This window comes from Heteronotia binoei, chromosome 5 (assembly GCF_032191835.1).
Source record: "Heteronotia binoei isolate CCM8104 ecotype False Entrance Well chromosome 5, APGP_CSIRO_Hbin_v1, whole genome shotgun sequence".
NCBI classification, from domain to species: domain Eukaryota; kingdom Metazoa; phylum Chordata; class Lepidosauria; order Squamata; family Gekkonidae; genus Heteronotia; species Heteronotia binoei.
In genome coordinates, this window is record NC_083227.1 from 14,944,064 (window position 1) to 14,958,036 (window position 13,973).

At 46.8% G+C, this 13,973-nt stretch overlaps 1 protein-coding gene and 1 pseudogene across 1 annotated transcript in view; one reads left to right on the forward strand and one right to left on the reverse strand.

The window, feature by feature from the left end:
- Positions 1-13,973, reverse strand: part of LOC132571738 (oocyte zinc finger protein XlCOF6-like) — a 317,052-nt pseudogene that overhangs the window by 63,422 nt on the left and 239,657 nt on the right.
- The window catches only part of LOC132571055 (oocyte zinc finger protein XlCOF6-like), a 74,435-nt gene that overhangs the window by 2,668 nt on the left and 57,794 nt on the right, over positions 1-13,973 (forward strand). The window contains exons 2-5 of the mRNA XM_060237692.1: positions 1,541-2,048; positions 3,397-3,511; positions 6,669-6,745; positions 6,985-7,111. Coding sequence (XP_060093675.1) covers positions 1,626-2,048; positions 3,397-3,511; positions 6,669-6,745; positions 6,985-7,111 — 742 coding nt within the window. The 5' untranslated portion in view covers positions 1,541-1,625. The remainder of the gene's footprint in view (positions 1-1,540; positions 2,049-3,396; positions 3,512-6,668; positions 6,746-6,984; positions 7,112-13,973) is intronic.

The window sequence follows — 13,973 nt, forward strand, 5'->3', positions numbered from 1 at the left end:
TTGGGGCCCTGTGAGAGCTCACACAGTTCCACAGTGCCTGCAAAGCGGCGCTTTTCCGCCAGGCATTTTTGAACTGAAATCTATGACAACAGATATTATACCATCTGGCCCAAACAGGCAGCAACTGGCCCACCTCGAATACTCTATTGTGGCCCTGGGACTTTTCTTTTAATAGGACAGCCAGTATCATAACATAAGAGAAGCCATGTTGGATCAGGCCAATGGTCCATCCAGTCCAACACTCTGTGTCACAGAAGAACATAAGAGAAGCCATGTGGGATCAGGCCAATGGCCCATCCAGTCCAACACTCTGTGTCACACAGTGGCCAGAAAACCCCAAGTGCCATCAGGAGGTCCACCAGTGGGGTCAGGGCACTAGAAGCCCTCCCACTGTTGCTCCTCCCAAGCACCAAGAATACAGAGCATCACTGCCCCAGACAGAGAGTTCTTACAGTACACTGTGGCTAATAGACACTGGTGGACCTCTGCTCCATATGTTTATCCAATCCCCTCTTGAAGCTGGCTATGCTTGTAGCCGCCACTACCTCCTGTGGCAGTGAACTCCCTTTGGGTGAAGAAGTACTTCATTTTATCAGTTCTAACCCGACTGCTCAGCGATTTCATTGAGTGTCCATGAGTTCTTGTATTGTGAGAAAGGGAGAAAAGTACTTCTTTCTCTACCTTCTCTGTCCCATGCATAATCTTGTAAACCTCTATCATGTCACCCTGCAGTCGACGTTTCTCCAAGCTAAAGAGCCCCAAGTGTTTTAACCTTTCTTCATAAGGAAAGTGTTCCAACCCTTTAATAATTCTAGTTGCCCTTTTCTGTGCTTTTTCCAATGCTGTAATATCTTTTTTGAGGTGTGGTGACCAGAATTGTACACAGTATTCCAAATGAGACCACACCATCGATTTATACAAGGGCATTATGATGCTGGCTGATTTGTTTTCAATTCCCTTCCTAATAATTCCCAGCATGGCGTAGGCCTTTTTTTATTGCAATCCCACACTGTCTTGACATTTTCAGTGAGTTATCTACTATGACCCCAAGATCTCTCTCTTGGTCAGTCTCTGCCAGTTCACACCCCATCAACTTGTATTTATAGCTAGGATTTTTGGCCCCAATGTGTATTACTTTGCACTTGGCCACGTTGAAACTCATTTGCCACATTGACGCCCACTTGCCCAGCCTCGACAGATCCCTTTGGAGTGCCTCACAATCCTCTCTGGTTCTCACCACCCTGAACAATTTAGTGTCATCTGAAAACTTAGCCACTTCACTGCTTACTCCCAACCGAAACATCGATATACTCTGTTACTTGATCGAAATAGCACCTGACATTGTCTTACAACATGTTTTATATGTTTTATTTTTTTAAAGTTTTCTTTATTATTATGTTTCATAATCTGCATATTATATATGTTTTATTTATGATGTATTTTTATTTTTATGCTCGGTTTATATTAATATCGGTTTTTATGACCTTGAATGTAAGCCGCCCTGAGCCCTGAAAATCATTATAGTACTTTATTGTTACAGCAAAAATGCATTAAGAAATCTTAAGAGAGGATGCCACGGGGAGCCACACCGTACAAATGGCACTCTGAAAGGAAAATGACCTAAGATGGAAGAGCAGGACCAGAAGCACCTGGAATGGGCCAAGAAAGCAAGGAAAAGCCCCCGTCCCATCCAACCTGGAAGTGGTGTTGAATTCTCGGAAAGAGCTGTTCCAGGGTTCCTGGCTAAGGACACCATGATCTCAGATGGACATTGCCAACAATTCCGGCTGTTCCGCTACCATGAGGCCGATGGGCCCCGAGAGGTTTGCAGCTGGCTCCATGGCCATTGCAACCACTGGCTGATGCCGGAGAAGAACTCCAAGAAGCAGATCCTGGACCTGGTGATCCTGGAGCAGTTCCTGGCCATCCTGCCCCAGGAAATGCAGTGCTGGGTCAGAGGATGTGGGCCGGAGACCAGTTCCCAGGCGGTGGCCCTGGCTGAAGGTTTCCTCCTGAGTCAGGCAGAGGAGAAGAGGCAGGCAGAACAGGTGAGGGGACTTCCTCCAATATGTCCGATTCAAGCAATGATAAGAACATAAGAATATAAGAGAAGCCATGTTGGATCAGGCCAATGGCCCATCCAGTCCAACACTCTGTGTCACATAAGAGGAGCCATGTTGGATCAGGCCACTGGCCCATCCAGTCCAACACTCTGTGTCACACAGTGGCCAATTTTTATATATATATATATATATATATATATATATATATATATATATATATATATATATACATACATATATATATATATATATATACATACATATATATATATATATATATACATACATATATATATATATATATATATATATATATATATATATATATATATATATATATATATATATATATACATACATATATATATATATATATATTCACACACACTGTGGCTAATAGCCACTGATGGACCTCTGCTCCATATTTTCATCTAACCCCCTCTCGGCCCTCATGCACCAGGTCTTAGCCTAATGTTTCCCTGCCAGGTATTTGTCCAAGTGTTAATCATCCAAAAGCGGCCCCGTGGCGCAGAGTGGTAAAGCTGCAGTACTGAGGTCTGAACTCTCTGCTCACGACCTGAGTTCGATCCCAGCGAAAGCTGGTTCAGGTAGCCGGCCCGAGGTTGACTCAGCCTTCCATCCTTCCAAGGTTGGTAAAATGAGTAGCCAGCTTGCTGGGGGGAAAGTGTAAGACTGGGGAAGGCAATGGCAAACCACCCCGTAAAAAGTCTGCCGTGAAAACGTTGTGAAAGCAACATCACCCCAGAGTCAGAAACGACTGGGGACCTTTCCTTTCCTTTTCCTAATCATCCAAATTAACAACGCAAGTGTTAATCATCCAAATATGAGCCCCATGGCGCAGAGTGGTAAGCTGCAGTGTTGCAGTCTAAGCTCTGCTCATGATCTGAGTTCAATCCCAGTGGAAGCTGGGTTCCGGTAGCCAGCTCAAGGTTGACTCAACTTTCCATCCTTCTGAAGTCAGTAAAAGGAGTACCCAGCTTGCTGGGGGTAAAATGTAGATGACTGGGGAAGACAATGGCAGATCACCCCATATAAAGTCTGCCGCGAAAATATTGTGATGTGACATCACCCCAGAGTTGGTAACAACTGGTGCTTGCTTGGGAACGACTACTTTTTTACCTTTTTAAATCCTCCACATAGGAGATTTAGTGGTCTCCTTCAGCAGTCTCTTCTACTAAAGAATTTGTGATCCCTCCAGATAACTTACTAGGTCCGCTGATGGATGGGTGCAAAGTTTGGGAGTGGTGCAGGATCCAATCCTTGGCCTCTTTTCCGTTTCATCTCTTACCCCTCTCCCTTGCTGATATTTCAGATGTGGGGAGCATCTGTGAAGAGAGAAGATACAATCCCTGAGGTGGAAACAGCTTCCTTGAAGCAAGGTCACAGGGCGCAGGCTGTGGAGCGTGCCCAAGATGACCTTTCCTGTGGTAAGGGTTTATTATGCCTGGATGCAGTTTGGGCAGCCATGAATGTGATGGGTAGAGAGTTCAGGTCACACATCACAGAGCCAGTTTGGTGTAGTGGTTACGTGCGGGGACTCTAATCTGGGAGAACCAGGTTTGATTCCCCACTCCTCCACTTGCAGCTCCTGGAATGGCCTTGGGTCAGTCATAACTCTGGCAGAGGTTGTCCTTGAAAGGGCAGCTGCTGTGAGAGCTCTCTCATCCCCACCCACTTCACAGGGTGTCTTTTGTGGCGGGAGAAGACATAGGAGATTGTAAGCCGCTGTGAGTCTGTGATTCAGAGAGAAGGGCGGGGTATAAATCTACAATTCTTCTTCTGCTTCAAAGGTGGCTGCAGCGGGAAGGCCTTCTGCTTTCCTTCCCTCACACTAGATCTTGTGGGGAGATAAGAGCTCTAGACAGGCCAGTTCAGGCTTGCAGGCCATATGCTGGAATGGCCTTGGGTCAGCCATAGCTCTCGTAGGAGTTGTCCTTGAAAGAGCACCTTCTGTGAGAGCTCTCTCAGCCCCACCCACCTCACAGGTTGTCTGTTGTGAAAAAATAAGAGAAAGGAGATTGTGAGCGTCTCAGAGACTCTGAGATTTCGAGTGGAGGGTGGGATATAAATCCAACAGAAATCCATCCTTCCTTCCTTTCTTCCTTCCTTTCCTTCCTTCCCATCCTCTTTCTCTTTCTCTCCCCTCCCTTTCCCCCTATCTATTTGTTTTCTTCTAATTTGCAGCACTCAGTGTCCATGAACGGCAATGCCTCCACAAGATGATTAGACAGATTCCTGGAGTGCAATTCCTCCCATTAACTAAAACATTCATATATTTATTATTTGTTAATGGGATTTCCATTCTGCTCTCCCCCTCTAGGGGACTCAGGGCATGTTATGACAGTAGACCAATAAAACAAGTAAAAACTATTTCCATGTAATTCCACTTAAAACCTAAAAAACAGACCGATTAATACAAGAAGGGGACCTGGTAATTCAATAAAGCCCTGGGTGTGTGCTGTAAGCAGGGCTCAGATTGAGCAGGAGTGTGCTGGAGCCCTGCTTCTCAGCCTCCGGCAGCCTCCACCCCCACCTCTTCTCCATGTACCTTTCAGTGGTTGCGGGGGGTGCTGCGTAGGAGATCCCAGGAAGAGAAGCCTTCAGCCACAGATCCTGAGGTTGGCTTCTGTTCCCGGGCAGTTTCAGCCGCCCGGCAACAGAAGCCTCCAGCCAGGGTCTGCATACAGTGAGGAGAGACCTCCCTGCCGCTCAGAGATCCTGGGGCCGGCTTCTATTCCTGGGCGGTTTCAGCAACCTGGCAAGAGAATTCTCCAGCCAGGGTGTGTTCTTGCTTTCTCTCCAGCCAGCCAGGGCCAGGGAAGTACTGGCCCTCCCTCCTTTCCTCCCTTCCTCCTTCCCTTCCTCCCTCCCTTCCTTTCTTCCTTCCTCCCTTCCTTCCCATCTTCTTTCTCTCTTTCCTCTGCCTCTCTCCCTATGTATTTGTTTTCTTTGCTTCTTTCTGTTTCCCCCTTCATCATTATTCCTTCCTTCCTTCCCCCTTCCCTCTCCCCATCTATTTGCTTTCTTTCTTCTCTCTGATTTTCTCATTATCATAACTTGCAACTTTCTTTTTGATTCCCTTATTAGCATAACTCCTTGGCATATGCCACTCACCCCTGATATTTATCAAGTCCTGCAAGGTCTTCTCCCTTCAACACACTCAGGGTTCAACAAGAGATTTTATTGAAGGGAAAACATGACAGGCAAGACGGTCCTTGCTGAAACTGGCTTTGGCGGGCAAAGCTCCTCTACATGTACCTTGGATTTAAACATCATGCATTTCAAAGCTGAAGGTGCCAAAAGCAACCACTCCCTCCCCCCAGAGTTCCGTCCCAGCAGCCCCCTTCCAGCAGGTGCAGACCAGTCTCTGCGAACTAGATAAGTTGACCTTGACAATGTCTAGTATTGGGCAGAAGATACTTCATGAATGGTAAAGTGTAAGAAGCAGACAGATAGCAGGCAAGGCAGACACCCCGAGGTTACTACAGGTCACAGAAAATACATCATGGCAAGAGGCGCTCTTGACATACTGCCCCTCCAAAGGTCTCCCTCCCCCCGGTTTTAGTCTTCTGGCTTGTCAGGATAGCGTTGGTGAAAAGCTTTGATGAGCTGAGAGGCATTCATGTTGGATTTTTAGTCCCATTCTGCTTCGCTGATGAAGAATTGCAGATTTATACCCCGCCCTTCTCTCGGAATCAGAGACTCAGAGCGGCTCACAATCTCCTATATCTTCTCCCCCCACAACAGACATCCTGTGAGGTGGGTGGGGCTGAGAGGGCTTTCACAGCAGTTGCCCTTCCTGACCGTTAGAGCGATTCCTCAGTGGAAAAGGCTTCCTCAGGAGGTGGTGGGCTCTCCTTCCTTGGAGGTTTTTAAACAGAGGCTAGATGGCCATCTGACAGCGAAGAAGATCCTGTGAATTTAGGGGGAGGTGTTTGTGAGTTCCCTGCATTGTGCAGTGGATTGGACTAGATGACCCTGGAGGTCCCTTCCAACTCTATGAGGTATTTGTGAGTTTCCTGCATTGCGCAGGGGGTTGTACTAGATGACCCTGGAGTTTCTTGCCAACTCTTTTGATTCTGTGTCTCCTGGTTTACCTTGGGAGCGTCTTCCACCAGGCCAAAGCGAGTGCTGTGTGAAAGCTGTGATTGAGGCTAAGCAGGTGTCTTTTGGGCCAGGAATTTCCAGATGTTTTTTCAGACTAGCATAAGCTCTTCAGGGAATATATCGGGAGCGGCGGTCCTGCTGATAAGTTGGTCCAGCAATGCTAGGCAGCATCATCAGCATGGACGTTGAAATCCCCCAGACCTGTTACCAAGGTTATTTCGCACAGCCCGAAATCACCTCCAGCAGGCTCAAAAGGTTATCTGCCAGTGTGTTAGGCGGTCGGTACCCACCTTTCTCAGACCTACACAATCGATGCTGGAAATTTTTGGTGCTTCTCTTTTGCCTTTCCCGGAACTGATTAGAAAGTTTTAAAGAATGTGTTGAGTGTGCCCAGGGCAAGGCTTCACAATCCTGGGTAGGGAGTGTGTGAAGCAGGCAACAAGCAACCAAACACTCTTCCTTCCTCTGTTGTCTCAGGAACAGGCAGCGAAGAGACGCTGTTGAGCCGTCATCTTTTCAGAGGTGTGGAAGCAGCTGCTGCCCCTCCAGTCCAGGTAGGGGGTTTGAGCAGGTTTCCCCCCCACCCTCCTTTCTCCGGGGGCGGGGAGGGAGGGCTTTTGCTCCTGTAGTTTCGACAAGGTGTCTAGGCAAGAGATCCTTCGAGCACCATTCCTTTTACCCATACCAAGCATTGCACTCTTTACCCATCCCAAGCCCTGTCAGTCAACTCCCTTCCAGCATCCAAACTCTGCCTGGGGTGATCTCTGATGAGGGAATCTGCTTTTTCCTCCAGTGTCCCTTTTCCTTTGAGGAGGTGTTTGTCTCTTTCACGGAGGCAGAGTGGGCCCTGCTGGATACAGCACAAAGAGATCTGTACAGGGAAGTTATGCTGGAGAACTATGGGAATGTGGCCTTTCTGGGTAAGGGTCTTTTTTTTTTTAATATACATAATAATTTTATTTTATTTAAATTTACATGCACCGCAAAACTATAGTACAAACTTAAATACATGGAACAAAATAACAAAACAAAGGTGAGATAAGCGGTTTCACTCTCCGTCATCCATTTATGTGCATTTGTTCTCATTTTCTTTTTCCTTTCTTCTCTGCCCTACAATCTTAGCCTTCTGCCATTCTCATTAAATAAATTTCATATTATTTACATTCTCCATCTCATTTACACTTACATAACCATTCACAGAACTTTGACCAATCCTGTACTTTCTTTTTACATGTTCGAGTGTTGAGCATGTATGTCAAACACCGGTTTGGTGTAGTGGTTAAGTGTGTGGACTCTTATCTGGGAGAACCGGGTTTGATTCCCCACTCCTCCACTTGCACCTGCTAGCATGGCCTTGGGTCAGCCATAGCTCTGGCAGGGGTTGTCCTTGAAAGGGCAGCTGTTGTGAGAGCCCTCTCCAGCCCCACCCACCTCACAGGGTGTCTGTTGTGGGGGAGGAAGGTAAAGGAGATTGTGAGCCGCTCTGAGACTCTTCGGAGTGGAGGGCAGGATATAAATCCAATATCTTCATCATCTTCTTCTTCTTCTTCTTCTTCTTCTTCTTCTTCTTCTTCTTCTTCTTCTTCTTCTTCTTCTTCTTCTTCTTCTTCTTCTTCTTCTTCTTCTTCTTCTTCTTCTTCTTCTGCTATATCCAGTATCTTTACTATCAGATCATCTATAGTCGGAGTCTCTTTTCTCTTCCAATATTGCGCAAATATAATTCTTGCAGCTGTTACTATATGAATTATCATATATTTTGTCGATTTATCCTTCTTAATTGAAAGCGTGTTTAACAAAAATAATTCTGGTTAAAATGGTATTGGCAGTTTTGTTATTTTTTGTATCAACTCATGGACCTTTATCCATGAGTTTTAGCAACCTTGCTGGTCCACCATATATGATAATAAGTGCCCACCTGGGTAAGGATCTTTCAGAGTTACCCAAGGTGTAAACCCCTGCCATTGTGTTGAGGCACGAATCAAAATATTGAATAGCAAGACACTGTTTTGAGGCCTGTCCCGCTACCTCAGAAGGGACTGTGGCTCACTGGCAGAGCATCTGCTGGGCATGCAGAAGGTCCCAGGTTCAAACTCTGGCAGAATCTCTAGTGAAAAGGATCAGGTAGGAGCTGATGTGAAAGAACATGCCTTGGACTAGGGGTGTCATACATGCGGCCAGGGGGCCGAATCAGGCCCCCAGAGGGCTCCTATCAGGCCTGGGAGGAACTCACTGTCGCCTGCTTCTTTCTCCCTCTCTTGCTTCCTTCTGCATCACAACGTGCTTTGCCAGGCTTGCTGAACTGCACAGAAGCTACAGAGCAAAGCTCCTACTTTGAGGAGGAGGTGGGGGAAGGAGAGCTAGCTTTGCCAGGCCCTCTCAATCTCACAGCAGAGCTGCCAAAGCAAGCCTCTCTTCCTTCTGTTGGATGAGGCTCAACAAGCCAGTGAGGTGGATTATTAAGTTAAAAATCTCTGGAATAACAATTAACACTTTTACACAAATAGTGTATATGCAACCTACATTTATCAAAATACATTCATAGCAATAGTCATCATTAATAACTTGTTAACCTCTCACGATACTTAATTCACAAAGGCTCATAATATATGATACAAAAACGCGACTGGAAAAAAAGTTCTGTTCACTCCCCCACACTGTCTACTGTGTAAAGATAATAAGATCCAAGCGGGCAGCCGTGTTGGTCTGCAGCAGCTGAACAAAGCAGGAGTCGTTCACCTTTAAGACCAACCAAGTTTTATTTAGAACGCAAGCTTTCATGTGCTCTCTTAAGCACACTTCATCAGACGAGGGGATCAGGTATTGTGGACTGAAATACAAGCAGATAATAAGGTTCATTTCCTCAGAGGCAATTGTCTTCCTGCTGTTCTCACTTATATTTAGCAACTTGGGTGGAGTCCTCGAATTTCCAGCAAAGCTTGCCTCCAAGAGTAACAGACCGTTAGTCCAGGATTCCTCATGGTTTCAGTCCTTTGTCAGCCTTTTTCTCTCGATATTTTATTTTGGAGCCTCAGTACAACATTTAGCAACTTGGATCAACGCATGTTAATTGCTCTTTCTGTTTCCGGCACTGATCCAAGTTGTTAAATGTTGTACCGAGGCTTCAGGATAAAATATTGAGAGAAAAAGGCTGACGAAGGACTGAAAGCATGAGGAATCCCGGGCTAACCGTCCTTTACTGTCTCGGAGACAAACTTTGCTGGAAGTTTGAGGACTCCACCCAAATTGCTGAACGTAAGTGAGAACAGTAGGAAGGCAATTGCCTCTGAGGAAGTGAACCTTATTATCTTTACACAGCAAACAGTGTGGGGGTGTGAACAGAACTTTTTTTTCCAGTCACGTTTTTGTATCATGCATTATGAGCATTTGTGAATTAAGTATCATGAGTGATTAGCAAGTTTCTAATGATGACTATTGCTATGCATGTATTTTGATAAATGTAGGTTGCATATGCTCAGACGACTAGAGAGGCAGTGGCGGCATACTCGTGATGAAGTGACGAGAACATCCTACAGAACGTTCATGAGGTCTTATGAGATGGCAGTCAAAGCCGCAAAGAAGGACTGCGTCTGCAAATTCGCGCCCGGCACAATTATTTAGTATAATTAGGAACCTTACAACGCTGCCTCAAGGCAGACCAAATGTGAGAGAATTAGAGATAGGCTGTGAGGTTTTTGCGAAATTTTTTGCAGATAAAATCACGTCGCTCTGCCAGGTCTTTCCCGCCACATTGGATACAGTACAGGATCTTGAGGCTCCGTGCCTGTCTTCTGGTTCAGTTCTGGATTGCTTTGACTCACTTAGCCTGGGGGAAGTTGACGGAATTCTCTCTACTGTACGTCCAACAACTTGTGATCTGGACCCATGCCCCTCTTGGCTGATTAAATCTTGCCAGAGGGAGCTTACTTGTCCTTTACGGGACATCATAAATAGATCCCTCTCAGAGGGGCGATTTCCAACACCTCTGAAAGAGTCTATGGTCCTCCCTCTCTTGAAAAAGAGAACAGCAGACCCAGCCGAATTGGCACATTACCGACCGGTCTCAAATTTACCATTTTTAGGTAAAATTATCGAGAGGGCAGTAGCGCTACAGTTGCAGGGTTTTCTGGATGACGCTTCCATCTTAGATCCTTACCAGTCTGGCTTCCGCCCAGGCCATGGGACAGAGACAGTGCTGGTCGCCTTGGTGGATGATCTCCAGCGGCATCTGGATCGAGGCGGCGTGGCGGTGCTGAAGTTGTTAGACCTGTCAGCTGCGTTCGACACGGTCGACCATTGGTTACTGACCCATTGGCTCACCAACGCAGGGATCAGGGGGTTGGCCTTACAGTGGCTTTCCTCCTTCCTTGATGGACGGGGACAAAGGGTGGCAATTGGGGGAGAGCTGTCCCAGAGGCACTTGCTAGATTGTGGGGGTGCTGCAGGGAGCAGTTGTCTCTCCAATGTTATTTAACATCTACATGTGCCCCCTTGCCCAGATTGCCTGGAGGTATGGGCTGGGGTGTCATCAATATGCGGATGACACCCAGCTCTATCTACTAATGGACGGCCAGCCTGACTGCATCCCAAAAAACCTGGACCTGGAGCTGCAAGCTGTGGCAGGTTGGCTCAGGCTGAGTGGGTTGAAGCTGAATCCAACGAAGACGGGAGGTCCTTCGCTTGGGTTGTGGTGCTCTGGGAGGAGAAATTCCTCTCCCAGTTTTTGACGGTGTGTCACTGATAGCAGCACACCGGGTCAAGAGCTTGGGGGTTCTACTGGAGCCTTCATTGTCAATGCCAAGTCCGCGTTTTTTCATCTTAGACGGGCGAGGCAGTTGGCCCTCTTGAGCGCTAGGACCTAGCAACAGTAATCATGCAACTGTCACCTCAAGACTGGATTACTGTAATGCCCTCTACATGGGGCTGCCTTTGTGCCGAACCCGGAAGCTGCAGCTTGTGCAGAACGCAGCGGCTAGGCTATTGTTAGGGCTCCCGAAGTGGGAGCACAGACAGCTGGGACTGCGCGGGCTGCTCTGGCTGCCGATTGCATACCGGGTTCGGTACAAAGTGCTGATGGTTACCTTTAAAGCCTTATATGGTTGAGAGCCTGCCTACCTGAGGGACCGTCTCTCCCCATACGAACCCCAGAGAGCACTGAGGTCAGCGGGGAAGAACCAGCTGAACATCCCTGGGCCGAGAGAGGCCAAATTGAAGAACACAAGGGAAGGGGCCTTCTCTATCGCAGCTCCATACCTGTGGAATCAACTTCCGGACGAAGTGCGGGCCCTGCGGAGTCTTGAGCAATTCCGCAGGGCCTGCAAGACCATTCTTTTTAAGATGGCCTTCGCTGAGTGCTGATTTAATGATAGATTCGCTGCTGTCGTATTCCTCCATCAATTTTATTAAAAACCTGAAATTTAGCACCATAAATGTTAATTTTAATTGGAATCTTGATTTAAACGATGGTTTTATAATGTAGTATTTATTGAATTATATGATTTTATTGTATTGTATTGAACTAATATGTTGTGAGCTGCCCTGAGCCTGCTTCGGCGGGGAGGGCGGGATATAAATAAAAAGTATTATTATTATTATTATTATTATTATTATTATTATTATACACTATTTGTGTAAAAGTGTTATTGTTATTCCAGTGATTTTTGACTTAATTATTCACTTACTGTACATCGGAACCTGTTGCTATTTACCAGTGAGGTGGATTAGGCTCTGTGTGTGTGTGTTTGCCTGTGAACATATGAACATATGAAGCTGCCTTCTACTGAATCAGACCTTTGGTCCATCAAAGTCAGTATTGTCTTCTCAGACTGGCAGCGGCTCTCCAGGGTCTCAAGCTGAGGTTTTTCACACCTATTTGCCTGGACCCTTTTTTGGAGATGCCGGGGATTGAACCTGGGACCTTCTGCTTACCAAGCAGATGCTCTACCACTGAGCCACCATCACTCCCCTGTGTCCTTCATAAAGTTTATATCTCTTCTACCTGGCATTACATTTTATGGTACTATGGCCCAGCCTGACAAGGTCAAGATCTGGTCCTCATAACAAATGAGTTCGACACCCCGGCCTTAGACCTTGGAGAGCTGCTGCCAAACTGAGTAGATGATACTGGCTCCAGTGGACCAAGTAGAAGGCAGTTTCTTGTGTTGTTCATGTGTGTGTACTTGCCCAGGGGCAGCTGAGGCCAGTGTTGTGACCATCCCAGAGAAGGTCAAGGTGGGGATGAGACCCTTAGAAGGACTCTGGAAGTGGCCAGATCCTTGTTTCTCTAGCCTTTACAACACACCCTTCCCCCTGGATGGGATTACCAACATCTGCCTCTGATCTGGAATCGATCCTGTAAAATACTGAAGCCCGGGTCTCCCTGGATCAGTACTCTTTGTACCTGAGCAGCACCCAGTTCAGTGGGTTGTACTTGTCAGCAACCTCCTAATCCCCCTTCCCTCCTGGTTACACAACTGGATACAGGTTCTCACCATTAACCGAATCTGGCTTTGAAAAAAATAACAATATTCACTGCAGGGAGACTCAAATTGTGAACACCCGCATGTTGGACCAGGCCACTTAGTAATCTTGTTAACCCTCGATGGAACCAGGATACTATAACTCACAGTGTCAGCTCTGGGACTATCCTCAATTAAAGAAGGCTTCCGGTGTGACCAGAAATATAGTTTTATTGGTAGACAGAAAAGTAGCAATACACAACTGTGTCAGAACTGGCTCACCTGTGGGGTGACCGCTCTCCTATGCAGCCCATCAAAATTACAGTGCAAAAAGCCTGTGCATAGCAATACAAACCATTTCCCACCAACACCTTTTTCACACCAGACAGCTGGCAGCTGAGCTGTCTGCAAGGAGATAAAATGGCCTTGGAAATCCAAGATTCACTCCCTTTTGCAGGGTATAAATGAATGCTTATGAGCAGGGGTAGCTGGTTTGGTGTAGTGGTTAAGTGTGCGGACTCTTATCTGGGAGAACCGGGTTTGATTCCCCACTCCTCCACTTGCACCTGCTGGAATGGCCTTGGGTCAGCCATAGCTATGGCAGAGGTTGTCCTTGAAAGGGCAGCTGCTGTGAGAGCCCTCTCCAGCCCCACCCACCTCACAGGGTGTCTGTTGTGGGGGAGGAAGGTAGAGGAGATTGTGAGCCGCTCTGAGACTCTTCGGAGTGGAGGGCGGGATATAAATCCAATATCTTCTTCTTCTTCATCTTCTAGAATTCTTGCAGGAGCTACTTTGCCTATTAGGCCACACACCCCTGATGTAGCCAATCCTCCAAGAGCTTACAAGGCTCTTTTTTGTAAGCTCTTGGAGGATTGGCTACTTCAGGGGTGTGTGGCCTAATGTGCAAAGAAGCTCTTGCTAGAATTCCACCCCTGCTTATGCGTGTTACAAAGCGAAGGGCAAAGCTTATGAGTGTGACAAAGCAGGCATGGCGCACCCTCCCCCATCCTTAATTAATCCAACATAGAGAAATAGCAAAACGGCAAGGACCCTTGACCCCCTTCCTTTTAGACTAGTTGAGATTGTGGGCTTTGATCTTGAGCATGGTTCCATCCCTCCAGAAGAATTTTTACCCTTGAATTTCTTTCCTTCCCCATATAAGACTGATGTTTTTTCTTTCTCTCTGCAAAAGGAACCAGAAGCACAAGAAAGGCTTTGGTGGAGACAAAGAACGACCTCACATCCAAAGAAAGGCTGGGGAGTTCTTCAAGAGGATCCCAAGAGCATATTTCCTTCCGAAATGAGCTGGCTGAGAGTGAGTACCCTT